Source organism: Boleophthalmus pectinirostris, unplaced genomic scaffold (assembly GCF_026225935.1).
Source record: "Boleophthalmus pectinirostris isolate CB_2022bp ecotype Guang Dong unplaced genomic scaffold, ASM2622593v1 HiC_scaffold_20, whole genome shotgun sequence".
Lineage (NCBI taxonomy): Eukaryota > Metazoa > Chordata > Actinopteri > Gobiiformes > Gobiidae > Boleophthalmus > Boleophthalmus pectinirostris.
Window position 1 is genome coordinate 25,003,001 of NW_026571153.1, and position 26,772 is coordinate 25,029,772.

Genomic DNA, 26,772 nt, shown 5'->3' on the forward strand with positions numbered 1-26,772 from the left:
AATGTTAGAGCCATTTTAGGAACAAACTGAGCAAAATTATGCACTTATGCTAATTCCATTTTAAAGGAAAGTCAAACAAATTGTAAAAGTGGGACTCTTGCGTACAGATCCAGTGTAAAAAGGTTATTTTAAAAGTGCATTAATGCTGCTCTGTTGCTTTGATTTGAATGTTTTTAGCTCCAGTCAAATGAAGCTCATCGAGGCTTGCCGTTGTAGGAGTGAATTTAGAGCCGAGTTTATTTGGAATTCCGACTGTGACCGTCCTAGCAACCAAAGAGCCAGTCAGGGGCGTGGTTGTTGAAGGTAATTCCCATTCCCGGCAGGCGCTTAGCAACGGTGTCAATCAAACCTGTTGCTAACTCTAGCGGGAGTGACCTCAGGAAAGTAGGTGCCCGATTTATTTGTTTTTAATTCTTGATTTATGGACAATATGATGAAATAAAAACACCAGGATGTAGAGTGGGTTATACCAACTAGGGGTGGGACTTGAAAGGTTGTATAGAGGATTTTTGACACCACCTTCTTCCTTCACAGCTCCTTCAGTAGAAACATCTTCTCTCACCTCCTTACTCTAGAAATCACGCTTGTTTACAGCCAGTGCGTGTTCAGAATTACTGTTGAAGTGACCTGTCTAGAAGTAATTTAGCAACCGATGCATTAGTTTTTAGACCTTATGTCTGCTTCATTCGCGCCATCGCTGGAAGGAATCTCCAAGAATCACCTCAGTTTGGCTTTGCTCCTTTTCCCCTTCTCTTCTTTTTTCAGCGACCTCAAAAACTTTCTTTGGCGGCGAACTGGTTGTGGATTCTCGTCCGCCATCTCAACAAACTTTGTGCGAAATGTGAGGAAGTTACAGTTCGAAAAAGCCTCTAAGAATCGCTGCATAAACCACGTAATTCCCACACGCCACCAAGTCAGTTACACTAGGGAGTTTGATTGACAACCTAACAGCCAATAGAAAATGAGGTAGCCTTGTTTTCTATTGACTGATGTTTGTCTGGCCTCACTATGTCCACAGTTGATAAATTTTCATTCTTTTTTTTATTTTTTTGGTCATCATAATTACAACGCTGCTGCATCTCTGTAATGGTATTTCAAACTTTCATTGACAATTTGAAACAAACAACAACAAAAAAATCCTACATACAACCTTTAATTAAAGTGTTAAACGATTAATTAATAACAAAGAAAATAATGCATTAAAAATATTAACACATTTTGTCACAGTTTGCATGCCAAACAACAGGGAACATTTGTCAGTGCACCATGTTGTGGCACACCAATTATACTGACACACACAGTTTTGACTATCCTAGAGCATGGCATGAAAGTATGCTGGGTGTGCTGGACGGTACATTTCCATTCAAAAAACTACTTGAGATCGATTTGACAAAGGCGTCGTTTATTGCAAACTGTGCAGAAAAGAGTTTGCATATCACAGACGCACCTCAACCCTACGATACCATTTAAATGCAAAACATGTCACACACGAGCACAGAAACTGCTGGAGCTGCTGGCGGTGGCAGTTCTGGTTCAAAAACAAACCAGAGGTGTCAGCAGCCCAAACTCAAACAAATGACTGGCTGCAGGAACAAAATTAATAAATGAGTAAGGCAAATATGGTTACACGATTAATTGAGATTAATTCATTACAAAGCCTGTAATTAATTCAAATTCTTTCTTTATTTATTTTTTTTATCAATTCCGACCCCTAATACCAACATTTTAAAACCAAAACATGAGGCTCACTGCACAAGTTACAGAGAGAGGGGGTGGCATTTATTTCAACACAAAGTGAATTGGAGCCAGAGGTGCTGGAACCACAAGCATGCCCGTGCTCACTTCCTATTTGGAACACAGCGGCTAGGGGGTTAACTATGTCCATTTATATATACAGTCTATTAGTATGACATTAAACTTACCTATCTCCATCAGTGTGGGGAGTAATGCATTATAATAGTAACAATTTACAGTAATGCATTACTTTTTGCTGTAACGCAGTAATGTTCGGCATTACAAGGGAAAAAATAGTAATATTTTACTCGGTACAAATGTAACTAACGCGCGTTACAATGTTTTTTTTACCTGGATTGAAGTGGTGGGTTTTTCTTCATACAAATTCGCTAAAATCACCTCGATATCAGCAGCGGTGAAACGCCGGAGATGCGCCTCGTAGACCTTCAGGTAACCGCGGGCAAAAGGACTGACAAAGAACTCCACGCTGTTTAGACCTGGTTTAGACTTGGGTCAGTTCTGGTTTAGACCTGGTTTACACTCGTCCCTCCCTCTATCGCAGTTCACTTTTCGCGGTCTCGTTGTTCAGCAGATTTTTATTTTTTTTTGTGCAATTTTGCATGCCCTTTTTTTTTTTACATTGTATGAATGCGTATTGCGTTCCTTCCGCTGCGTCCTGACTGGTCAAGGGACTCCTGTCTCCTGTACAGTACAGTACAGAATGTGTTCAGCTGCCAAATTTAAATACATGTTCAATCTCTAGCAGTGTGATTCTGAAGTGCTGTACGGTTGCAAGTTTTCTCCCCAACGAAACCCACAACGTCGACGAAACATTCTGCACCGACAAAGGCTCCTGCGCTCGCACCCAAAAGGCAGAGGAAGATGCAAACCATCACACAAAAAGTTGGACTTCTGGACACGTTGAAGGAAGGTAGAAGTTACGTGCTGTAACAGACTCTTGCACCGGCTCGGGTACCTGCAAATAGTTGCTGAAATCAGGGCCGTGAGCCCGAGCAGCAGGGTCCATAAAGAGCGATCGGCGACAGCCGCTCTTACCTCCATGAGGTGCGGAGCAGAGCCGCTCCTTTCTCCTGCGGTCACCTTCGAGCCCGTCCCTACAGTGAGTCCTGTTTTAGTCCTAGTTCAGTTCTGGTTCAGTCCATATACAGAGCAAAAGTTATTTTGATGAGAATAACTTAAAGTAATGCAATAGTAATGTAATGCCTTACATTTACTGTACAAATACAGTAATATTGTAATGTAACAAATTACTTTGAAATGACAGTAATAGGTAATAAATAACACATTACAGTTTCAGAGTAACTTGCCCAACAGTGATCTCCATGGAGACAAATGGGTTTTTAAAGGTCTTTTACATACAGAAACACCTGCAAATGAATAAATGAAAAGTTTAATGTCGTAATATTGGAATATTTCAGGCAAAGCAGTAACATCTCCATGAATACAAGCTGGTTGTGAACCCAATCCCATTTATAGACGTGCCCTTGAGCATAACAATGACAAGCTCTCTAATCATTAAAGCTAGACTATGTAAATTTTTGTGGGGGATCTGCTGTCTGCTTGTCTCCATAGCATGTTTATTGCTTTGCCTGGAATATTCCAGAATACATTAACGTTGTCTTGTGTTTTTGTACGTAAAAAATCAGCGGCGGGGCGTCAGGGCCTTCAAGACCTTCTCTGCTGCCCTAAAAAATATCTGAATCACAGACTGTTGTTAATGATATTATTATTAAATAATTCCAAAATGGTCTGTCTGCTTCCTGTCAGAGCTTTTCCGATGGTTGTGCTGCTTCCACACATGCATTTTCATATTAAAGCATTTGACCAATCACATTTCAGCCGTCACTTGCTGCCAGGCAGAGTCAGAGTCAAAGAAGTGTCCCTGAGGCCTTCCCAATCCATTCTGCAGGTCCTCAAACACAAAATAAATGTCCATGAAACTGTTGCTTCAACCAATCAGATTTTGAGTTGATATCGCCAGGGCCTGCTAGCACGCGTACGACCACGTCACCAGATTCAGACCCGTTGATTGGACAGTCAGAGGACTGACTGTCCAATCAGAACTTAATCAGGACTAATCTTGGACTTGAGAGAGAGCGAGAGAGAGAACAAGCGTGTAGCACCGTGCGGAGCCGACCCGACCGATGGCAAGGAGCCGAGCTCCGTGCAGCACAGTGGAGCAATGGCACTGGAGCGGTCCTTTCGTCTGTCGTCACCCGACAGTCTACGCGGGCGTACCTTCGGGTCAGTCCCGATGAACAATCCTGGTTTAGTTCTCATTTAGTCCTGGTTTAGTTCTGGTTTAGTCTTGGTTTAGCACTCCAGTGTTCCTCACTTCTTCTCCATGCACCGTGCACTCCCCTCTGCTCACTTCTCTGTGCACAGAATCTCCATGGCTCTTTATACTGTGTTTCTATATGATAAAATGCTTTTATAACCATAAAATATTATTGAGGAGTGGATTGTTTCAGACTGAGCATTACTGAAGGCCGAGGTGTGAAATGCACGCTCTGCCACAGGTAAAAATATGCCAAAAAAACATGCATTCTTACTGTGAGTGGATAAATGCAAGATAGATTAGTGAAATGCTGTACTTTGGAACATTCCTGGCAAAGCTATACCTGTAGAACCGAGTGTCAGACCCTCCACCAGAAAAGTTACATATTGCACCTTTAATATATTTGTACAATCAATGCCAGATTTTGAAATGGAGGGCATCTGATGTTAAAAAAAAAAAAAGCACTATTGGCTGAATGTACCCTATAGGACTCCAGATGAGTTTTGCAGTGGTGTATATGAAGGTCCAGCGTTGGTTTAGGTGCACTTGTTTTGTTGACCCCTGGGGCGAGTTTCATTTTGTGTCTCTGCTCCGTGAGGGGTCAAAGGTCAGAGATGGTGTGAATTTGGGATGGCGGTTCGAGCTGTGGCCCCACGGTGGACATAAGGGAGCGAGGAAATGCATTCTAGGAAGGGGGAAAAGAGAAGGAGACATGTGGCAGATTAGTGTTTCGAGGTACAAGATTCTGCATTATTAGATTTTTTTTTTCTTTTTAATATGATGCCAACAAAATAATAGCATGAGCAATAAAAAAATAAAAAATAAATTTATGCCATGTGTTAAAACAGGAAGTGCTCCACTGTGTTTTTAAACTCCATACACCTGCACTAGAATCAGCTGGATCATTTCAGCCCTGGAACTGCCGATCTCTTCTCAACAAAAAATAAAAAGTAGCCGTTTACTTGAAAACGACCACTTCATGACATCACAAGGTGGAACAGATTATTTTCAGCTTTGGAGATATGGACAGAGGGTTACTCAAACATGTGTGAATGAAACAAAAAACAACTCCAGGTCTGTTTTTGAGGAGGTGTGGCTTAGTTTAGTTTAGTCTTTATTTGAAGGGACATGATTATATAGTTTCCATCTGCAGTCCCTGATTTACAGAAATAAATTATACAATGAAATTATAGCTCACAAAGCTTAACGCACACAAGAGTAAATTTTTTGTAATATAGGACCTTTAACCATTTTCATTGTTCCCATCTATATTACAATATTAGAATGGAGTGATTTCATCTGAAATCCAGCAATAGGGAAAGGAAATAAATGCTTGTTTTCAGTCTCTGCTTTGGCATCATTCAATATCGATGTATCAATATTGATGTATCAAAACTTAAAGGTATAATATCGAAATCAGTATCAGAACTAAAAAACCTGCTCTGCGCAATTGAAATGCAGTTTTGATTTATAATGATGTAGCTTATTATAAAAGCTCTTAAAAGTCTATTTAAAGATGCATTCTGTAGCATTTCTGTTGGAAAGTCCGTCAAATGTCTCCATGTAGATGTTATTACTTGATTACTTTTTCTGGAATGTTTCACAGATGGTATTATACCTTTTCTATCTTCATGAGACCAGACCAAATCAAGTTACAGATCAAATCTGTGGAGAGGCGACCCTGCTCACAGTCAGAATGTCAGTTTTTTCTAGGTATTTTGGAGCAAAAAATAAATAAACACACACACACACACCTGTAATTGAATAAATATAAAGAAGAGGTATTTAATGTCATACTGTGGAACATTCCAGGTAAAGCAATGACATATCCATAGAAACAAGCAGCTGACGGACCCTCCACCAGAAAAGTTACACAAGTCACCTATAAAGGCTATAGCAGGGGCACTGCATGGACCATACCCCCTCCCACAGGTCCCCCTCCTCACACCACACGGATCGTCCCCCATCCCGTATGTTAAGAGGTCTAAAAACATTTCTAAAAACAGGTCTAAAAACAGATCTAAAACAGGTCTAAAAACAGATCTAAAAACAGGTCTAAAAACAGATCTAAAACAGGTCTAAAAACAGGTCCAAAACAGGTCTAAAACAGGTCTAAAACAGGTCTAAAACAGATCTAAAACAGGTCTAAAAACAGGTCTCTAAAACAGGTCTAAAACAGATCTAAAACAGGTCTAAAAACAGGTCCAAAACAGTCTAAAACAGGTCTAAAACAGATCTAAAACAGATCTAAAACAGGTCTAAAAAGAGATCTAAAAACAGATCTAAAACAGGTCTAAAACAGATCTAAAACAGGTCTAAAAACAGGTCCAAAACAGGTCTATCTAAAACAGGTCTAAAACAATCTAAAACAGGTCTAAAACAGGTCTAAAAACAGGTCTAAAACAGATCTAAAACAGGTCTAAAACAGATCTAAAACAGGTCTAAAACAGGTCTAAAACAGATCTAAAACAGGTCTAAAACAGGTCTAAAACAGATCTAAAACAGGTCTAAAAACAGGTCTAAAACAGGTAAAAACAGGTCTAAAAACAGGTCTAAAACAGGTCCAAAACAGGTCTAAAACAGATCTAAAACAGATCTAAAACAGGTATAAAACTGGTCTAAAAACTCCCTCCGGTCTGTGAAATATTGTCTGACATAAAACTAGTCTGTGGCTCAAAAAGATTTGGGGATCACTGGGCTACAGTATCCAACAAAATGTGGATCTGTGCAATTGAAATCCAACTTTGTTTAAGTTTATAATGAAGGACCGTTATTATAAAAGCTGATAAAAGTCTATGTATATAATATGTGCCCTTTAAACGGTAATGCCCAGTGCAATTAAAGTGCTCTGCTCCGTGTGTAGGCTCCATTCATGATTAAAGCACATGTCCTTTCACAGATCCTCATGTGGCCTTGTTTCACACTGGCTCTGATGTACTATGCAAACGGACTGCAGCATCCCATCTTAATATTTTATCACGTCCTTTATCTTTAATTATCTGTTTATTAATCCATTACAGCCAGGGCATCTGATTTATTGATACTTGCATCGGATGTCATCAACGTTCTATGGCGGTGTGATGCTAACTGTAGGTACTGCTCTCTCTGAGGCTTGTTAGACTTTAATCTAGGCTTTGTTTTAGCATAATCTGGGTAGAAAAAAACTGACTTATAAGTGGAACTACAACACGTGCGTATCTTTTTTTTTTGTAAGGTTGTTCACATGTCCAGTTAAATGCGACTTGTACATGATCTCCAGTGTGAGTGTCCCACATAGGCACTGGGGGACACGATGATGACACACGCAGCGAGTTTGCTCAGTGTTTACGGAAGTCGCCTAAACATGGACACAGCATTGAGCGCCTGGAGATTTTAAAGTTGCTGTAGGAGCGAGAACATGTACAGCTTATTTGTTTTAAGGAGGAGATTGAGAAGGAGCCATGGCGTTTTGTGGGACAACGGGAGCAATGTCCGTAGAAAGGAACATGTGGGTGTGGAGTGGTGGGATTGCGATGTGCTTCACTGCTTCACTCACACAGAGTTCATATACAATTTTCTCATGACAAGAAGAGCGTTTGTGTACATTTGTGACGTGTAGGTGGGATGAAAGTGACCTGGCTGTTCAGACTGAAGTCGCATGTCAAAAGATCGGATATGTATCGGTTTCAGGAGCTCATATCCAAGTGGCCTGGGTCGTATTTGAAAAAAATCGGATCCGTGTCGTTCAGACTGTCATTAAAAGATCAGATACAGGTCACATAAGGATGAAAAAATCAGATTTGCGTCACTTCAGGCTGCAGTTTGAACGTAGCCTTAGTCACTCTCACCTTTTTATTGAAAATCAAACTCCTAAACAGAACCATGAACGTGTGTATTCATCATAGTCTCCTGAAAATGTGCTGTTTGAATCCATTTTGTATTTTGAGTATATGAGTTGTCAGACAATTTTTTTTTTTTTGCAGTGTTTGCTAATGTGTCCACTTTGTCACCATGGCAACTGCTGAAGATTCCACAATGCACATGCAGTACACGCAGAACACCCATAGTATGATGCACCGTATTTTCCGCACTATAGGGCGCTCTGGATTATAAGACGCACTGTCACTGAATGGTCTTTTCAAACTTTTTTCACAAATAAACCGCACCAGACTTTAAACAAAACACAACACTTCGATGGGTCAGTGGGACTTTGTTTGGCACGTTCACGGTGACTCTGGGCTTTGTTCAGTTGTGGCGTGTAGGGAGGGTGCTGTCTGGGACCAATGGATTGTCGGCGTGTTCGTAGTGACTCAGTTGTTCAGTTGTGTCTAGAAGTGGCACATTGCACTCGCTTTTTTGGTGTTTGTGTGTGCTGCAGGTGGTGCGGCTTTATAGTTTACTGAAGTCGTGCTGGGACACCCGAGTGGGTCCGTGTATAGGTTGCTCTGGATTGCGGGGCATGCGCTTTTTTGATGGGGTTGGAGGCTTAAGAGCTCGCCCTATAGTGAGGAAAATATGGCAACTGCAAAGTATCAATTTAACATCGAAAAGAAGAGATTGTTTAAACAATTACTGTAGATACAATTGCACAATTTTTTTTTAATTTCTAACCTCTGTTCCACCTTGTGATGTCATGTGGTAATACAGGAAGTGCTCCATTGTGTTTTTAAACTCCACAGTAGAAGTTCAGTAGAACCATTAAGACCAAACTTTACTCAACTAAAGATAAAAGTAACTTGAAAACTACCACTACATGACATCACAAGGTGGAGCAGAGCAATTTGAGCTTTGGAGATATACACAGACTAATAATGCAAGATTACCCAAACATGTGTGGAGAAACAAAACACAACTCAGCTAAAAGCTCACAAGAGTCAGTTTTGTGTAATATAGAAATTTTAATTAATAATGATTCTTTTTATTGTTGCGCATCCACAAATGAATTCTTGCTTTAGACATTTTGTATGCCTCTTCCGTAACATCTCATCATTTAATCTCCGTATGTTAATTCCCGCTTTATCTTTTATCGCTATAGTAACACATTTCTACACTCATCTTTACCTGATTACCCTGGGGACCTTGGGAGCCTCCTGTGCATTTGATGTGTGTTTTTTTAATTAAAGCCCTGGTCCCTGGAACAGACCGGGCTTTCTGTACTGATGCGTTCAATGCACACAACTAAAAATAGACACCGACTCAAGGTAATGGCTAATTTTCATTCAATGTGTTAATTGCAATTGATTTTTAATGGTCCTTGGCTGAAGCAGAGTGAGGCTTGTATATAGAGCCAGTGTCCAATTAAAATGTTTAATCAAACCAATTAAGCTAAGCCAAGTTGAGTGTCCACTGCACCATGAGTATCTAGTTACAAGTTTTTGTTTTTGTTTTTTGGTCATAAACACATGCTCTTGAATAAAAGATAAATGGATATGTTTAATGACATACTGTAAAACATTCCAGGTGAAGCATCTCTTAAAATCTTCATGGGGACAATCAGACTTTCACCAGAAAAGTTACATAATGCATCTTTAACTGACAGAAATACTATAATTAACATTGTGTTCTAGAGGGAAAAATTAGGAAAGTTTTTATTGCAAGTTTTGGTAAATTTTTCACTTCAGTCACAGTTGCCTGGGGTTGAGTTCGGGGAGGCGTGACCCAACTTTGTGATTTCGTGGGCGATTTGGAGTATAAGGAGCAGAAGGAGTTACGGACACAGAGGCCCAAGATACAAACTCAGGAAATAGTGAAAATAATTATTACTCACCTCCTGAAAAGTTGTAAATTTAAATGGCCCATCTCATGCGAACTCTTTTCACATTGTATCTTCTGCACATGTACAAGCACAATTTGGGTTTTGGAACATCCATTACACAATAGTTATGAAATCTTACTGATTTCTTGGAGGCATCACAGACCAGGAACTATGAAAGGCCGACTATTGCTCATCCCCCAAGCCCGTCCTAACACAGGCTCCACCCTCCAAACGTGACGTAGGCTCTGAGTGAGCCGCCCTTCCTCCGCCCATCTCAGGGAGGGAGGGGGAGACAGACGTGCACCCTGATAGCGGCAGGAATAAACTTTTATTCATCATGGTGATACAGCACGTTCAGCCGCATGTGTTGGACCCAGAATTGGACGAGAACTTTTGAGGTTCATGAAGAGCAAGTTCCGCGTCGACATCAACTGAACATTACTGTAAAGTATTAATAAACACTAGTAGATAAACGTTTTATATCGTGTACACTGCAGTGTAGAACAATGAGCTTATGCTGTCGCTTTTGTTTAGGTGTTCATGTGGAAATTGTCAGCCGATGCAGAGTGGAGGCGGTGGAGCGGGGGAGGGGGGTGGGTGCAAAGTGCTTTCTGTTACGTCAAACGTGTCATAGATGTAGCTGCCGCGTCATCGTTGTAGCAGCTTTAGTTTGTTGTCACGTGGGAGGGTGGCAGAAATATGCTGCAGTTTGTAAAAATTGCAGCAAAAAACACATATACAACATATACAAGGCCCACACATCACTCTTAGAAGGTAGAAAGCTTTGAAAAGTTGATTTTGCATAAGATGGGCCCTTTAAACTGCAGGGTCTCATCCACATGATCCATAGAATTTGTCCTCTATAATAATGGCATCTAGTCCACAAAACCTCTTCAAATGTAAAAAGACAAAATTAGTTCCTCAAGTGTGTGTGTTTAGCGTACGGATCAAGGTGAAGCTGCAGATTAGCGATAAAACTCTACTTACTATGACCTTTAACGTCAACCTTCTGTGCATAAAAAATCATGTATCTGAAGTATTGCACCACATTTAAGTCATAATCATCAACAAAGTTTGACTTGTATCTAAACTAGAAGTGCAGTGCTCTGATCTTTTGAACACTAAAAGGGCCCATCTCATGCAAAATCAACTTTTCAGAGGTTTCTACCTTCTAAGAGTGATGTGTGGGCCTTGTATATGTCGCCAAAGTCGTTTTTAGATTGATTCAGCGTTTTTAACAAATTTCAGCATATTTCTGCCACCCTCCCACGTGACAACGAACTAAAGCTGCTACAACGATGACACGGCAGCTACACCTATGATGTTTTTGACGTAGCAGAAAGCGCTTCGCACCCACCCCCCTCCCCCGCTCCACCGCTTCCACCCTGCATCGGCTGACAATTCCCACATGAACACCTAAACCAAAGTGACAGCATAAGCTCATTGTTCTACACTGCAGTGTACACGATGTAATAAATTTATCTACTAGTGTTTATTAATACTTTACCAATCAGTAATGTTCAGCTGATGTGGACGTGGTGCTTGAGCTTCGTGCACCTCAAAGTCCTCGTCTGATTCCGGGTCCAACACATGCGGCTGAACGCGCCGTATCACCATGATGAATAAAAGTTTATTCCTACCACTATCAGGGTGCACGTCTGTCTCCCCCTCCCTCCCTGAGATGGGCGGAGGAAGGGCGGCTCACTCAGAGTCTACGTCACGTTTGGAGGGCGGAGCCTGTGCTTTCTCAGGACGGGCGGGGGGATGAGCAATAGTCGGACTTTCATAGTTCCTCGTCTGTGTCTGTCTCCAAGAAATCAGTAAGATTTCATAACTATTGTGTAATGGATGTTCCAAAACCCAAATTGTGCTTGTACATGTGCAGAAGATACAATGTGAAAAGAGTTATGTTGCATGAGATGGGCACTTTAAGAGTCTCAAAGCGAGTGGTTTTACTGTAGACAGGAGCTGATACAAGATGTGCTCACAGTTTTAGACTGTTTTACGCAGCCGTATCACTCAGCAGTCTTTGTGATTAGAGATTTAAAATATCATGCAATTCTCCTTATGTCTGTGTTGCACATTTAAAAATTAGTTTAAGAGTGAGAAATCCTGTATTGTGTGGCAGCCTTAAGACTTTAATCTGATCTTTGTATTAACACAATCTGATCATAAAGAATTGACTGATTTGTGTTTGTAAAATAAGTCATAAAAATACAATCACTCATTCACGCAGTCATCCATACATACAATCACATAACAGTCATTCATTCACACACTGAGAGTGGTAGCAGGGTACAGTAGCTCCAAATAATTTCTCTTGTGGATCAATAAAATTTGTCTAAGTCTAATCACAAGCTAGTATTAGACAACAGTTTTTCAGTTAGTCACTTTCACCTTTTTGTTGAAAATCAAACTCTAAACAGGACCATTAACGCTCACATTGATCACAGGCTCCACTGTGGTTTAAATCCATTTTGTATTTGTTCATACATTTCCAGACTATTGTTTTTGTCTGTTTCCTCTTCTCCTCACTCGTTTCTCTCTCTCAGACTACACCTGGCCCATCTCGCTTTCTTTCTCCACCTCTCCTCACCTGTTCTTTCTCTCTCTCCTCACTTGTTTCTCTCTCTTTCCACAGATTACGCCTGGCCCCTCCCACTCTCTCTCTGTCCCATCTGGATCTACCTGGACGTGCTCTTCTCCACGGCGTCCATCATGCACCTGTGCGCCATCTCCCTCGATCGCTATGTGGCCATCAGGAACCCCATTGAGCACAGCCGCTTCAACTCCAGGACCAAAGCCATGCTCAAGATCGCAGCAGTGTGGACCATCAGCATAGGTAAGACCAGAACCAGACCAGGACTAAACCAGGACTAAAACAGGACTAAAACAGGACTAAAGCCATGCTCAAGATCCTATATGTATAGTCACAGCTGTGTGGAGATGGTCCAGACGGCTGTGACTATACCAGGACTATACCATGTTTAGTCCTGGTATAGTCCTGGAATAAACCAGGGGACTTCAAAGAGATTCACTTGGTCTTCCAATATAATTTCCAAATAAAGGCTCATTTTGATGGACCAGTGTGCTGTTTACACATACTTTGACATGTTTTCAATTGCAAGTCATCATTACGGTGATTACGGTCCTTGAAAGTTGACTCCCTCGTCCCTGTTTACTGCCCTGTGTGCTTGTTTCAGGAGCTCAGTAATCTCCTTAATCCAGGTCTAAACCAGGACTAAAGCCATACCATGGCTGTACCAGCTTGTCAAAGCCTCATTTCATCAGACCTCAGAAGTTAAGCAGGGCTGGGCCTGGTTCATTTTTGGATGGAAGACCACTGGAAAACCATGTGCCACAGTGGGGCACCAGTGCTCCCTATATAAATCCATTGATTCATTAATTAATGATTAACGCTCAAGACTGCAGCAGTCTGGAAAGATCAGATCTCTCTCTATCTCTCTCTCTCTCTGTCTCTCTCTCTCTTCTCCTCTCTCTCTCTCCCTCTCTCTCTCTCTCTCTCTCTCTCTCTCTCTTTCTTTCTTTTCCCCATTGATCCTAAAGTTACAAACTTCTTGAGCCTGTTGAAGGCCTGCCAAGATAATTACTATATTTTTTGCCATTTTTGTGTAAGAAGAAGATCTGAGCTGTAGAGTTGAATAAATCACTTCTATGGCTAATTATCGGTTCAGGCTTTTTAATGAGACTGTCTATTTAAAAAGTGGTTTACTGGGATTATCCCGCTTTGTGTCACTGTCATAAAGTGTTTTCACTATTATAGTTTAACACAGTATCTCTGTGTAGTAATATATAATATGTGCTTTCATGACAAGCCTATGTGGGTTTGTTCAGGTTCAAAGTAGAGGTCAAACAGCTTTACAACTACATAAAACCACCTGCGCCAATACTTTTCTCTCCATTGATCTTAAAGGCACAATCTCCCTCCTTAAGCCTTGGGTAGATTATACGTCTCAGATCGGTCAATAGGCTCTTGTGCACACCAGCTCCTATAGCTCGCCCACTGTGTCTCCAAGATAGGTTTTATCAAAGCGTAATATATGTACTAAACTACCCATTAAAATACAAATTACTCAAAGGTGCACTGTGTAACTTTTCTGGTGGAGGGTCTGACACCTGCTCGTCTCTTTGGAGATGTTGTTGCTTTGTATGGAATGTTCCGGTATGGCATTAAACCATCTTGCATTTACTCACTAACATGGGTTTTTATTGACTTAAAAACTTGCATTCTTACTGTGAGTGGGCTCGTCTCTCCACAGATCTGCCATGTAATTTCGCCCTGTGATGTCAGCTGTAGTCTCTGTAGAGATAAACGTAATTTCATACTGTGGAACACTGCAGGCAATATCTCCACAGAAAGACAACAAGTGTTGGATCGTTCACCAGAAAGGTTACACAGTGCACCTTTAATGTATAGACTACCAGAGTATTTGTATAAATATAATAAGTTTGTGGTGTTGTTTTAATATTTAATATGCTTAAAAACCATAGACTAAAGAAGTGGACTAAGGCAGTGTGACATCACCCATAGCGTTCTCTCCAGTCAAATGAAGCTCATCGAGGTATGTAGTTATAGGAGTGAATTTGGAGCTGAGTTCCATATTAGGAATTAAAACACAAAACATGTAGATCAGATTAATACATTTTTAAGACCAAAATGACAAGCCTGACCGCAGCAATTACAGGGTCTGTTTACAGGAGAATGCTTGCGGGTAAAAACGACAAATATTTTATCAGTGTAACAAACAGGCTGGTTTGTTACCCTAGAACCACACTTAGCACCTTCACCCTTCACTAGAGCACTTTAAAACACTGCACTTTCCTAGCACACAGCACTTTTAACATATTTGCACATCACAAAATAAATTGCACACAATTGGTTTTAAAAAATATTTATTGGCTTTCCTTTAACCATTTTTTATTCCTGAGGCACAGCACTTTAATTGGAAGTTGCTTGTCCCTGGAGGAAAAGGGAGACAATAACAAATTACATTTTAAATTGACGTTGTGCAATAAATATGGTGCAATATCTGTTTTAGAATGTTTTAAGTGTTGATGTGTTTAGTGTATTTTATTGTGTTTTAATGAATGGTGTGAATCTGCTTTTACTTACCTCCTCCTTTTATCTTCTGTCCAGGTGGGAAAAGAGTCCCCCGGAAATGAGCTCCCTCTTTTATGGTTCCGGGCTGGACCACGTGTAACATTTTGTACAGGGGTTTTAGGTTAGGTGTTTTATTGGTTTATGGGTTTTAACATTTAATTGGTGTAATGGTTTTAGGGTTTTATGTATATAGTTGGTGGTTTTAATAGTTATCTGGGTTTTGGGTTGTTTTATGGAGGTTTAGGTTTTAATTTTACGCTAATGATAATTTTAACCATCCCTGTTTTAGCATAGTGGTTTTATCCAATCAGTAGGACCAGCATAAAAGGCGCCTTCAAGATCAGTCTGTGTTCTGCTGCTGGAGAGGAAACTGCTGCCTGCCTTCGTTTTGCACCCTGCACTTTTTGCACTTGCACTTTTGTAATCATTGAAAAAACAAAAGTAAACTGTGGACCACAAGTACCGGTCTGTGTCTGGATTTGTTTTTTACCTTGCTCACTGAACCCCAAGCTGCTCACGGTCAACCTACGTTACAATCAGAAATGCCTTTCGTTTAGACGGTGATGGCGTTTTGGGGCTTAAAAACACAAAAATCTGAAACTACCCTCCAGAGTGGAAAAGTTGAATATGCTCTGCTGTAGTATTTCCATCTACACTGCCCACGACTCAAAACTCTGGTCAGATCAGCTCACATCGCGTACATGTTTATGTCACATACATCATCACCTCACTCTACACCTGGTTGTGGTAAACTACTATTGTAGCCACAGCTGCCCTGGGGCAGACTGACAGAAGCACAGCTGCCATGCCAATCGTCGCCATCAGTCAGGCACACACCACTTTCATACTAGGCAATGTGGGGTGAAGTGTCTTGCCTAAGGACACAACAACAGTTATTACCACTGACGCCCCACTGTGGCACCTGATTTTTCCAGTGGTCTCCCATCCAAGTACTAACCAGGCCCGGCACTGCTTAGCTTCTGAGATCTAACGGGATCAGGGTTTTACAAGCCCGTATGACCACAAGCAGGCGACGCCATCAGTTACAGGTTAGATCCAAAAAGAGCAGACTCTCCTTGGTATTTTGTAGCAATAAAAACACCTGCAATTGAATAAAAGCAAAACCCATCACCAGAAATGACATAGAGAGAGTACCTTTAAAAATAATTGTTCTAACATTTAATGGAATAAACTCTGACGTTTTTTTTTTTTTGTCTCAGAAACCTGAAAAACAGAACTAGTCCTTTTTAACCATTTTGTAGTGGTCCAAAGTTATTCTTCACTTACCTTATGCATTCAGAGCATCCTAATTATTCACTGTGAAATGTATAAGCATGTTTTACCATCAAAGCAACAATAAAGTGTATGCTAACATCGCATCAGTGCTACTTCCTGATTTGCGGACAATAAAATCCTTTTATAAATAGACATAGATTGTACACAACTTATCTTTACCTCTGGAGCTGCTTATGCAATACATCTGTACGGGGCAAGACATGTTTTTTTTTGCATCTTTCTTTCTCGGGGCCCAAACCCAGTGGCCTGTGGTGTGAGACAGCCTCTTAATGACTTGTGGGGCCCCCTGCTGTTTCGGAAAGGTCTCTGCGTGTGGCGCGTTCAGGGATTGTGGAAAACGTGGCTTATAACACTCCAGCTGTCCCGGAGCTGCTTAAACTCAGGTCAAGTGAGGACTCATGAAAATATATGCAAAGTAATAGGAAGTAGTAATTATACTGATTGTGATTAAATCTGTTCCCCTCCAGGTACTACTGCTACTACAACAACTATAACTATTAAAACTCGTACTATTTATATTGCTGTTACTACTACTGAACCACTTACTACCTATACTACTACTGTTTCACATGTATCACCACTACTACTACTACTACTACTACTACTACTACTACTACTACTACTACTACTACTGCTGCTGCTGCTGCTGCTGCTGCTGCTACACATTTTTTTTTTTTAGTATTCGTATTTTTACTGTACCTACAGCTTCCTCTACTACCCTTTCTCCTAATATTACTACTACCACAACTAGTACTATTATTAAAACTCTTCTACTACTATACTATATACTATATACAATATACTATACTACTACTGCCACTACTACTTGTGCACTGACTATCAATTGTACTACTGCATTTGATATACAACCACTATATTGTATATTGAAGCACAACATCTGCTACTACTACTACTACTACTACTTCCACTATTACTACATCTGCTGTCACTACTATTACTACTACATCCGCTACGACTACTACTACTACTACTACTACTACTACTGCTACTACTACCACTACTACTATGTCTGCTACTACTATTACTACAATTATATTTACTATTACAACTACTACTACTACTACAACTGCAACTATTAGAACTAATACTATATATATATATCGCTTCTACTATGCAGCTTTTACCAATTATATTTCTACCACTTCACTACTTGTGCTGCCACTCCTTTTTGTATTGGGGTTGTCCACTGTATCTACCACTAGTACTACTACTTCTACTACTACCACTACTGCTATTACAACTAGAACTATTAGAACTAGAACTATTTATATCGCTACTACTAAACGACTTACTACTATTTGTACTACTATTGTTTCACTAGTATCACAACAACAACAACTACTACTACTACTACTACTACTACTACTACTACTATTACTGAAACACATTTTTTTTGTATTCGTGTTTCTATTGTACCTACTGCTTCCCCTACTACTCTTTATATATGTTACTACTACCACAGTTAGTACTACTTTTAAAACTCATACTACTACTGTTACTACTACTTCTGCACTTACTATCAGTTGTAGTACTGAAGTTGATATACAGCCACTATATTGTGTACTGAGGCTTCTAATATCCAAGGCTTACACTACTACGACTACTATTGCTACTACTACCACTACTACTACCGTCTGCTACTACTATTACTACAACTATATTTACTATTACTACTTTTGCTGCTACTACTGCTATTACTACTACTACAACTACAACTATTAGAACTAGTACTATTTATATTGCTACTACTATACAGTTTCTACCAATCATACTTCTACTACTTCTACTGCCACATATTTTTTTAGTATTCGTGTTTCTACTGTACTACACTTTCTAGTAATGTTACTACTACCACAACTAGTACTACTTTTAAAAATCAATACTACTACTACTACTGCTACTACTACTGCTGCTGCTACTACATCCTACTGTTAGCTCTTCTTACATACTACTTTCATCCAATATGTACATGGGAAAAAGTCAACATTTCTGCACTCAAATTGACTTTTCATTAGTGTTTGAAAGTACACAGCTCAAAGGTTAAAACTGTACTCCAAATCTCCATCTGATATTAAAGAGTTCATATTAAAACCAGAGGCAGAGCAGCACCAGGAGGAAGTGGAGGAGAAGTAAGAGGAGGAGGAGAAGGAGGAGGGAGAGAAGGAGAAGGAGGAGGAGTGGATGATTTTATCTCCGCTGAGTTAATTACGCTTTATGGCCTTAAACAAAAACAGAGAGATATTAAACAGAGATAAGCACTCATATTATTACTGTCTGTGAGGGCATTATTGGTCCTTCTATCGTCATGTGAAGAAGCGGAGGAGGAACCAGAGAAGTACTTGAAGAACTGTGTATCCTGTAGCTTCTTATTGTAAAAAAAAAAGTAGTAGAATCCCAACTGAACCTGTGTCACCAGAGCCTTAACTTGCAGACAGACGTCACATACAGGTTTGTCTCCTTTTAAGTATGAACATTTGACTTTATTTGAGTAGATTTAACTTGACAAGTCAAATGATCTAACAATGAATAAGTGTGTTTTTTCTTCATTCAAGCAACATTAGACTAAGTTTCTAATTGTAAATGCACATTTTCTTATCTGATGACGGTCTGAACAGGAGATACAAAAGTGGCATCGCGTCTTCGCTTTTTATTCCGCGTTTAGACGAGCGTTTTCGGGAGGAAATCTGCGTGCATACAGTGACGCAAAAGTGTGTGGAATTGGATTGGTTATACACGCCAGGCGACTCGGCGGTGACACTAGGTGGTGATGTATGTGACGTAAATGCGTACATGACTTGAGCAGATCTGACCAGAGTTTTGCGTCTTGGGCAGTGTAGACAGAAACGCTACATGGGAGCGTATTCAACTTTTCCACTCTGGGGGATGGTTTCAGATTTTTGCGTTTTTAAGCCCCAAAAACTCCATTACTGTCTAAACAAAAGGCACTTCCAATAAATTATTTTGTCATTTTTACTCTTGTTCTCAGATATACAGGCCCTTAAGTGTAGAATATTTTAGTATATACAATTATTACAAGTATTTTCATATTTTAAGTACAAAAAGTCTAGTTCCATTGACGTGAAATTGACAGAAATCATGTTAAAACTTTGTTAATTCAAGTAATCTTAACTTGGGTATGTTGTAGTTGTTGCAGTGTGGACAGACCAGGCCTCATGTGAAAGCTCAGAACTTCCAGAATTCCCTCCCTGAGCTGCAGAGGCTGCACTAGCACTGACTCATGTTTGGCTGTAGGTGCTGAGGTTTAGGTAGAGCCCATTCAGATCAGAGAGAGACATTTAGATTTAAACACACTGGATTTCAGCACTGACCCTGGCAGTACAAATGAGAAAATTCATGTGAGGCTCATTCTGCTTTCTGATTGGATAATCATCTTGAACCAAAACACCAAATTATAACATAAACAACTCAGCATCATGTCCAATGTTTTTGTAATTAAGAATAAATTTGCATTACAATTGTTATCAGTAAAAACTATGTTTGATTTTAACATGGGGACAGGTCAAGATTATGAAATTCAAAGTCTAAATGTTGCCTACAGTTACATTAAAGGTGCAGTTTGTAACTTTTTGGTTGGGTCCATCACCTGGTTGTTTCTATGGAGATGTCTTTGCTCTGTCTGGAATGTTCTACAGTATGATTTTACACAGCTCTACTTTACATTTATTCAATTACAGGTGGTTTTATAGCTCAAAAACAGGCATTCTGACTGTGAGCGGGATCGCCTCTCCACAGATCTGAACTGTAACTTAGTCTGGTTTGGTCTCCATGAAAATTTAAAGGTTGTACATGATACTGTGAAACATTCCAGACAAAGCAATAACATCTCCAAGGAGAAAAGCGCCACTAGAAAAGTTACGCAATGCACTTTTCATTATATAATTGTATTAAAGTCACACGTCTGCGTTTGGTGCACAGATATGATGGTGGTTTGGTGTGAGCTGATGGAGCTCATTGGTGTGTTACATAATCACAATCGGACAGAGCCGGTTTCACAGTGTGGGTGGAGGTGCAGTTGTATTTCTGAAAGAACAGGATGTTTTGGAGGAGGCAGATCAGAGGAAGATTCATTCACAATTTGACCTCGAAACGGTTTGATATGTGAGTAAAAATCACATATGAAGCACTCTTCTGCTTTAATTCTCTTTTAAACACGCTTTTGGTGTCTTTAGGGTAATAATTTCATATTTTATAACTTTAAATAATGTTTGTTTATGGAAAATTTACTTTATAAACTTCAGCTTTGTTTCCAGGGAGCTCCCCCTGTAAAAAGTAAAACTGAAATCCATTTGGTGATAGTTTATGGGTTTGAAAACTGCACAGACATTTGCAGTTTTTTTCTATAACGTCACAATTCAGGCAAAATCTCTATGGAGAATGTTCCAGAATATAGTTTTAACTTTTTATTTCTATCTAATCACTCAGGTGACGTGTGTAATGAGAGTACATGTCTGACCTGTACATTTTAATACTAATGTCAGATGGGTGTGTTTTACAGTGTATGAGTGAGAGCTGCATCTGGGAGTGGGTATTTTAGGCTTTTGTCATGTGAATGACAAAAATTATGAATTGTGCGGGTGATGTGGCAGGCCTTGGTCCAGAAGGGGACTGAGGATGGAAATTAGCTTTGGCTACAGTCCTGCATATTTGCAAGTACCATATTTTTCAGACTGTAAGTGGCTCTGGAGTATAAGTCACATGAGCCAAAGAATGTGTAATGAAGAAGAAAAAACATATATAACTTCGCACTTTTTGGAGGAAATTTATTTTATAAAATCAGAAACCAGGAGTCGACATTTCATCTTGAAAGTCAAGTTCTAGTAATAACAATAGAACAGAGAACAACAGACTGTTAACGTCACAGTTCTTCAGATAAATATAACATAAACAACAGAACAGAACAAGTTTAACAAACTCTCCATCTCACTCCAAATCACTCAATTCTTCATCCTCAGTGTCACTTCTGAACAACTCTGTGACCTCCAGAGGTAAACAGAGCGCTGCTTCCTCTTCTGTGTAGCTCATCTGACTCATCATCAGTTCCAGTTAGAATTATTTGGGCCTTTCTGAATCCCGACAGGATGGTTTCGGTGTCACTGAAGTTCAGGCTTTGTTGATCCATCCAATGACTTCCAGGAAAGTTGCATGGTGCATCCTCCCGGTTACTGTGGAGCAGTGTTCTCCATCCCTGCTTTCCACCAGTCCCTCATAAGTTTCTCCAAACTTTCTTTCTGCTGCTCAGTTACCGTTTTTGGCTGAATATTTCACTACTTGCAGCAGGACAGTGGCTCTTTCTGCAAGAGAAGTAAGTGAGTAGCAGATACTGACACACAAACCTAGAGCGCCCTCTCATGGCTGTCAGTGTGAACATTTTAATTATAATTATAAGTATATTATAAGTCACACCGGTGTATATCTTGTCTTATCTTGTCTTTTAATATACATTGTCCCTTTAATATATAACTATATACAAATACAAATGAATACAAATACAAATTATGCATAGTTTTCTTCTCTCAAACAGAAAACACTCTGTTCCACCTTGTGATGTCACGTGGTGATACAGGAAGTGCTCCACTGTGTTTTTAAACTCCGCACAACTTTGATAGAATAATGATTTCAGCTTTGAAATTTTCAGTCTCTACTGAACAAAAGGTAAAAAAGGAGCTGTTAACTTAATGCTTCATGACATCACAAGGTGGAACAGAGCGTTTCCACACAAGTCCAGGTCTATCTGTGATGAGGAAAGAACATTATAACAGATCAGAAAACAACGTAACACTGTACAATTGTAACTATACAATTAGATGGAAATAGAAAGTTAAAACCATATTTCGGAACATTCTCCACAGAGAGTTTGCCTGGATTGTGACGTCATAGATAAAACTCCAAACTTCTGTGCAGTTTTCAAACCCATAAACCATCACTGAATGAACTGTTTACTTTTTAAACATTAATTCCGAGGTTGTTTTTGACCAGTAAATAAGATTATAACTTGACTTAAAGCTCACAAGAGTCAATTTTATGTAATACGGGACCTTTAATTATCCCGTTCCCGTCCGTTTCATAATAGCTTAAATAAAAGATGCATTTGTATTCCAAACTCATTTGTCTGAGTCTGAGCTCCTCCTCCGTGTTTTTCTTTTCAAACGGCACAATCACACAAACCATAATGCCATTTTATCTTTTAGAGAAATCTATCGACCCATCCCTCTCTCTCTCCTACTCTGTTTTCTTTCTCTCTTTCCTTCCTTGTCTTTCGCTCTCTCTCGTTCTCTTTTCGCTCAGTCTCTTTAGAAATCCCCGGTTCGATGACATCTGATTAAACCCACACTCGTCTCTTCTTCTCTCTGCACACACTTTTTCCCCACTATCTCTCTCTCTCTCTCTCTGCCTCTCCTCTTCTCTCCGTCCTTCTCTCTCTCTCTATCTCTTCTGCAGTGCTGTGATTGCAGTATAAAGGACTTATACGATCAATGAGCCGGGCTTAGCTGTGAAACCTCCTGTTAGCTCCTTTACCTCTTTGTGATAGAAAAACAAACTACTCTCCTCTCTCTCCGTCCATCCCTCGCTCTCCAGCTCTCCGCCTACTCCTCTCTACCTGCTTCTCTCTGCTATCTCTCCTCCTTTCTCCTACTCTCTCCATCCCGTCTCTCTCCTCTCTTTTCTCCTTTCTCCCTCTGTCCTCTCTCCATCTCTCCTTCCCTCTCTCTCTCTGCTCTCCTTTCTCTTCTCCAACCCTCCTCTCTCCCTCTTTCCTCTCTGTCCATCTCTGCATCTGCATCCCCACTCCTCCCCTCTCTCCTCCTCTCTTTCTCTTCTCTCCTCTCTCCCTCCTTTCTACCTCCCTCTTCTCTCCCTTTGCCCTTTCCTCCTCTCTCTCACCTCTCTCCTCCTCTCTTTCTCTCTCCTTTCTCCCTCCCTTTCCTTTCCCTCCCTCTTCTCTCCTCTGTCCTCTCTTTACATCTCTCCATCCCCCCCTCTCTCCTCCTCTGCCCCACTCTCCTCTCCTTCCCTCTCTCTTTCTCTCTCTCTCTCCTTTCTCCCTCCTTCTTTCTCTCCTCTCTCTCCTCTCTCTCTGACCTTTCCTCCTCTCTCTTCATCTCTCTCCTCCTTCCTTCCTCCCTCCTCTCTCTCTTCTCTCCCTCCCTCCTCTCTCTCCTCCGTCTCTCTCCTACTCTCTGCGTCTGTCCTCTCTCTCACCTCTCCTTTCTCCTCTCTCCCTCCGCCCTCTCTCTCTATCTTTCCATCCCCCCCTCTCCCTCCTCTACTCCATTCTCCTCTCTCTTCCTCTCTCTCCTCTTCCTCTCTCTCCTCTCCTCTCTCTCCTCTCTTCCTCTCTCTTCCTCTCTCCTCTCTCCTCTCTCTCTCCTTCTCTTCCCTCTCTCTCTCTCTCTCTCCTCTCTCTCCTCTCTCTCCTCCTCTCCTCTCTCTCCTCTCTCTCTCTCTCTCTCTCTCTCTCCTCCTCTCTCTCTCCTCTCCTCTTCTTCTCTCTCTCTCCTCTCTCTCTCTCTCGCTCTCTCCTCTCTCTCTCCACTCTCCTCTTCTCACTCTCCTCCTCTCTCTCTCTCTTCTCTCCTCTCTCTCTCTCTCTCTCTCTCTCTCTCTCTCTCTCTCCTCTCTCTCTCTCTCTCTCTTTCTCCCTCCTCTCCTTCTCTCTCTCTCTCTCCTCCTCTCTCTCTCTCCTCTCCCTTCTCCTCTCCTCTCTCCCTCTGACCTCTCTCTCCATCTCTCTATCTGCATCCCCACTCCTCCCCTCTCTCTTTCTCTCTCTTCTCCTCCTCCTGTTTTCTTATACGACAGAAAAACAAACTGCTCCGTTCATGTGTTTGCTCCTGGAATGTTCCACAGTACGGCTTTTATTTTAACTGTCTCCATGGATACAAGCACACAGCATCACCGGGCCACGTTACAGGTCAGATCTGTGGAGAAGTGGGCGCGCTCACAGTAAGAACGCATGTTTTCGCTGTAGTTTCGAGGAATAAAAACACCTGTAAATGAAAGACAAAATAAGATATACAGTATTTGTTTAATGCCGTACTGTGGAACATCCCAAGCAGATGACGGACCCTCCACCAGAAAAGTTACACAGTGCACCTTTAACAATAATAGGCAGTCTCTCTCCATTGTAAAACTGAACTCAATTTATTCTTGTCAGGTTGAATTCTCTTTACGGTTTAGTGTTTTGTTGAAGTTTTGTTGAAGCTACAGGATCCACTTTTTTTTTTTTTTTCATCCGATCTTGCACTTCCAGAGAATCACGGGAAGTGAGGAGGAGGCTGCACACTGCACTGACATGATTGAAAGAGAGAAAACAGAGAAGCAGGCAGAAACAAGACGACAAAAAGACGATATAAACAGAAAATAACGCTGACGTGATCTTCTGAGAAAACGCTGTATTTCCTGTGACGGCAATTTACCAGTATATGTTGAGTGGACATGCTCACGTCTTCGGGGTTGAGTAATAGCACCACTTTCTGAAGCTATTGTGAAAAAAAAATCACTTTTGTTTATTTATACGGACGGAGAAGATGCTGAACGTTGTGTCAGTTTTTGTTCCATGTGGATAGGTCCAGTAATTACAGAGAAATGAACCATAAACCAGGTCTACAAATCTGCAATCTGACAGTTACACAGCAAATTCCACCACAGAGTTCTCCAGATCCGAGTAGATTCTACAATGTGCTGATGTCCTTTTCTGGTCTTGTTGTGGTCCTGTTTAGTATAAGCAGAGGTAGAGCCGTCACAACCCAGGGAAGAGTGACATTATTGCAAAATAATATATTGAATATTGAAGTAGTGCCATATTTTTCAGACTATAAGTCACTCCGGAGTATAAGTCGCACCAGCCAAAAAATGTGTAATGAAGAAGAAAAAAACACATATATAAGTTGCACTGGACTATAAAGTCGCAATTTATTTTATAAAAACTGAGACAAGGAACCGACATTTCATCTTGAAAGTCAAGTTCTAGTAAAAACAATAGAACAGAGAACAACAGACTGTTAACGTCACATATGAACAGTTCTTCAGATAAATATAACATAAACAACAGAACAAGTTAATCAAACTCTTCATCTCACTCCAAATCACTAAATCCATTCAATTCTTCTTCCTCTGTGTCACTTCTGAGCAACTCCACGACCTCCAGAGGTAAACAGACGCCGCTTCCTCTTCTGTGTCGCTGTCGTCAGACTCAGCATCAGTTCCAGTTAGAATTATTCCAGCCTTTCTGAATCCCGACAGGATGGTTTCAGTGTCTCTGAAGTCCAGGCCTTGTCGATTCATCCAGTGACTTCCAGGAAAGTTTCATGGTGCATCCTCTCGGCGTCAGAAGTTTCTCGCTCACTCCAAACTTTCTCAGATTTCGGTACTTGCAGCTTGTAATCTGCAAAATATGATTTTCTGTTCAGTCTTCTCAGTCGTCTTTATAAGTTTGTTTAATTGTTAAATTGTTCAGTGTTACAGAAGTAATGGTGCAACCGACTGAGACGATACAGACAGAACAGAGGCTCTTTCTGCAGGAGACATGCGCAGTAGAGTGAAGTGAAACAGTTACAGGAATAATACTGACACACAAGCCCAGAGCCTCTCGTGGCTTCAGTGTGAAAATGTTAATAGAAACATCACACGGAGTATAGAGTATAAGTCACAGGAAACACCAAGACCACGAAAAAAGTGTGACTTATAGTCCGAAAAATACAGTAAGCACAAGTACAAAGTAGTTGTCCAAGTTACTCAAGTCAGAGTAAAAACCTGTTCAATCCCAGGGCAGTGCTGATGTAGTTCTAGTTTTGTCCTGGTCTAGTCCTGGTCTAGTCCTGGTTTAGTCCTATTTAGTTCTAGTTTTGTCCTGGTCTAGTCCTAGTCTAGTCCTGATTTAGTCCTGGTTCAGTCCTGGTCCAGTCCTGGTTCAGTCCTGGTCTAGTCCTGATTTAGTCCTGGTTTAGTCCTGGTCTAGTCCTGGTCTAGTCCTGATTTAGTCCTGGTTCAGTCTTGGTCTAGTCCTGGTTTAGTCCTGGTCTAGTCCTGGTTCAGTCCTGGTCTAGTCCTAGTCCTGGTCTAGTCCTGGTCTAATCCTGGTCTAGTCCTGGTTTAGTCCTGGTCTAGTCCTGGTCTAGTCCTGGTCTAGTCCTGGTCTAGTCCTGGTTTAGTCCTGGTCTAGTCCTGGTCTAGTCCTGGTCTAGTCCTGGTTTAGTCCTAGTCCTGGTCTAATCCTGGTCTAGTCCTGGTTTAGTCCTGGTCTAGTCCTGGTCTAGTCCTGGTTTAGTCCTGGTTTAGTCCTGGTCTAGTCCTGGTCTAGTCCTGGTCTAGTCCTGGTTTAGTCCTGTCTAGTCCTGGTCTAGTCCTGGTCTAGTCCTGGTCTAGTCCTGGTCTAGTCTTGGTCTAGTCCTGGTCTAGTCCTGGTCTAGTCCTGGTTCTAAGTCCTGGTTTAGTCCTGGTCTAGTCCTGGTCTAGTCCTGGTCTAGTCCTGGTTTAGTCCTGTCTAGTCCTGGTCTAGTCCTGGTCTAGTCTGGTTTAGTCTGGTTTAGTCTGGTCTAGTGGTCT

The 26,772-nt window shown here is 40.9% G+C and overlaps 1 protein-coding gene and 1 pseudogene across 1 annotated transcript in view; one reads left to right on the forward strand and one right to left on the reverse strand.

Annotated features, from left to right (window-relative positions):
- Nucleotides 1–26,772, forward strand: part of htr2cl1 (5-hydroxytryptamine (serotonin) receptor 2C, G protein-coupled-like 1) — a 56,791-nt gene that overhangs the window by 12,006 nt on the left and 18,013 nt on the right. The window contains 1 exon segment of the mRNA XM_055156199.1: nucleotides 12,409–12,609. Within this exon segment, the coding sequence (XP_055012174.1) occupies nucleotides 12,409–12,609 (201 nt within the window).
- On the reverse strand, nucleotides 15,800–15,917 carry LOC129409964 (5S ribosomal RNA; annotated as a pseudogene).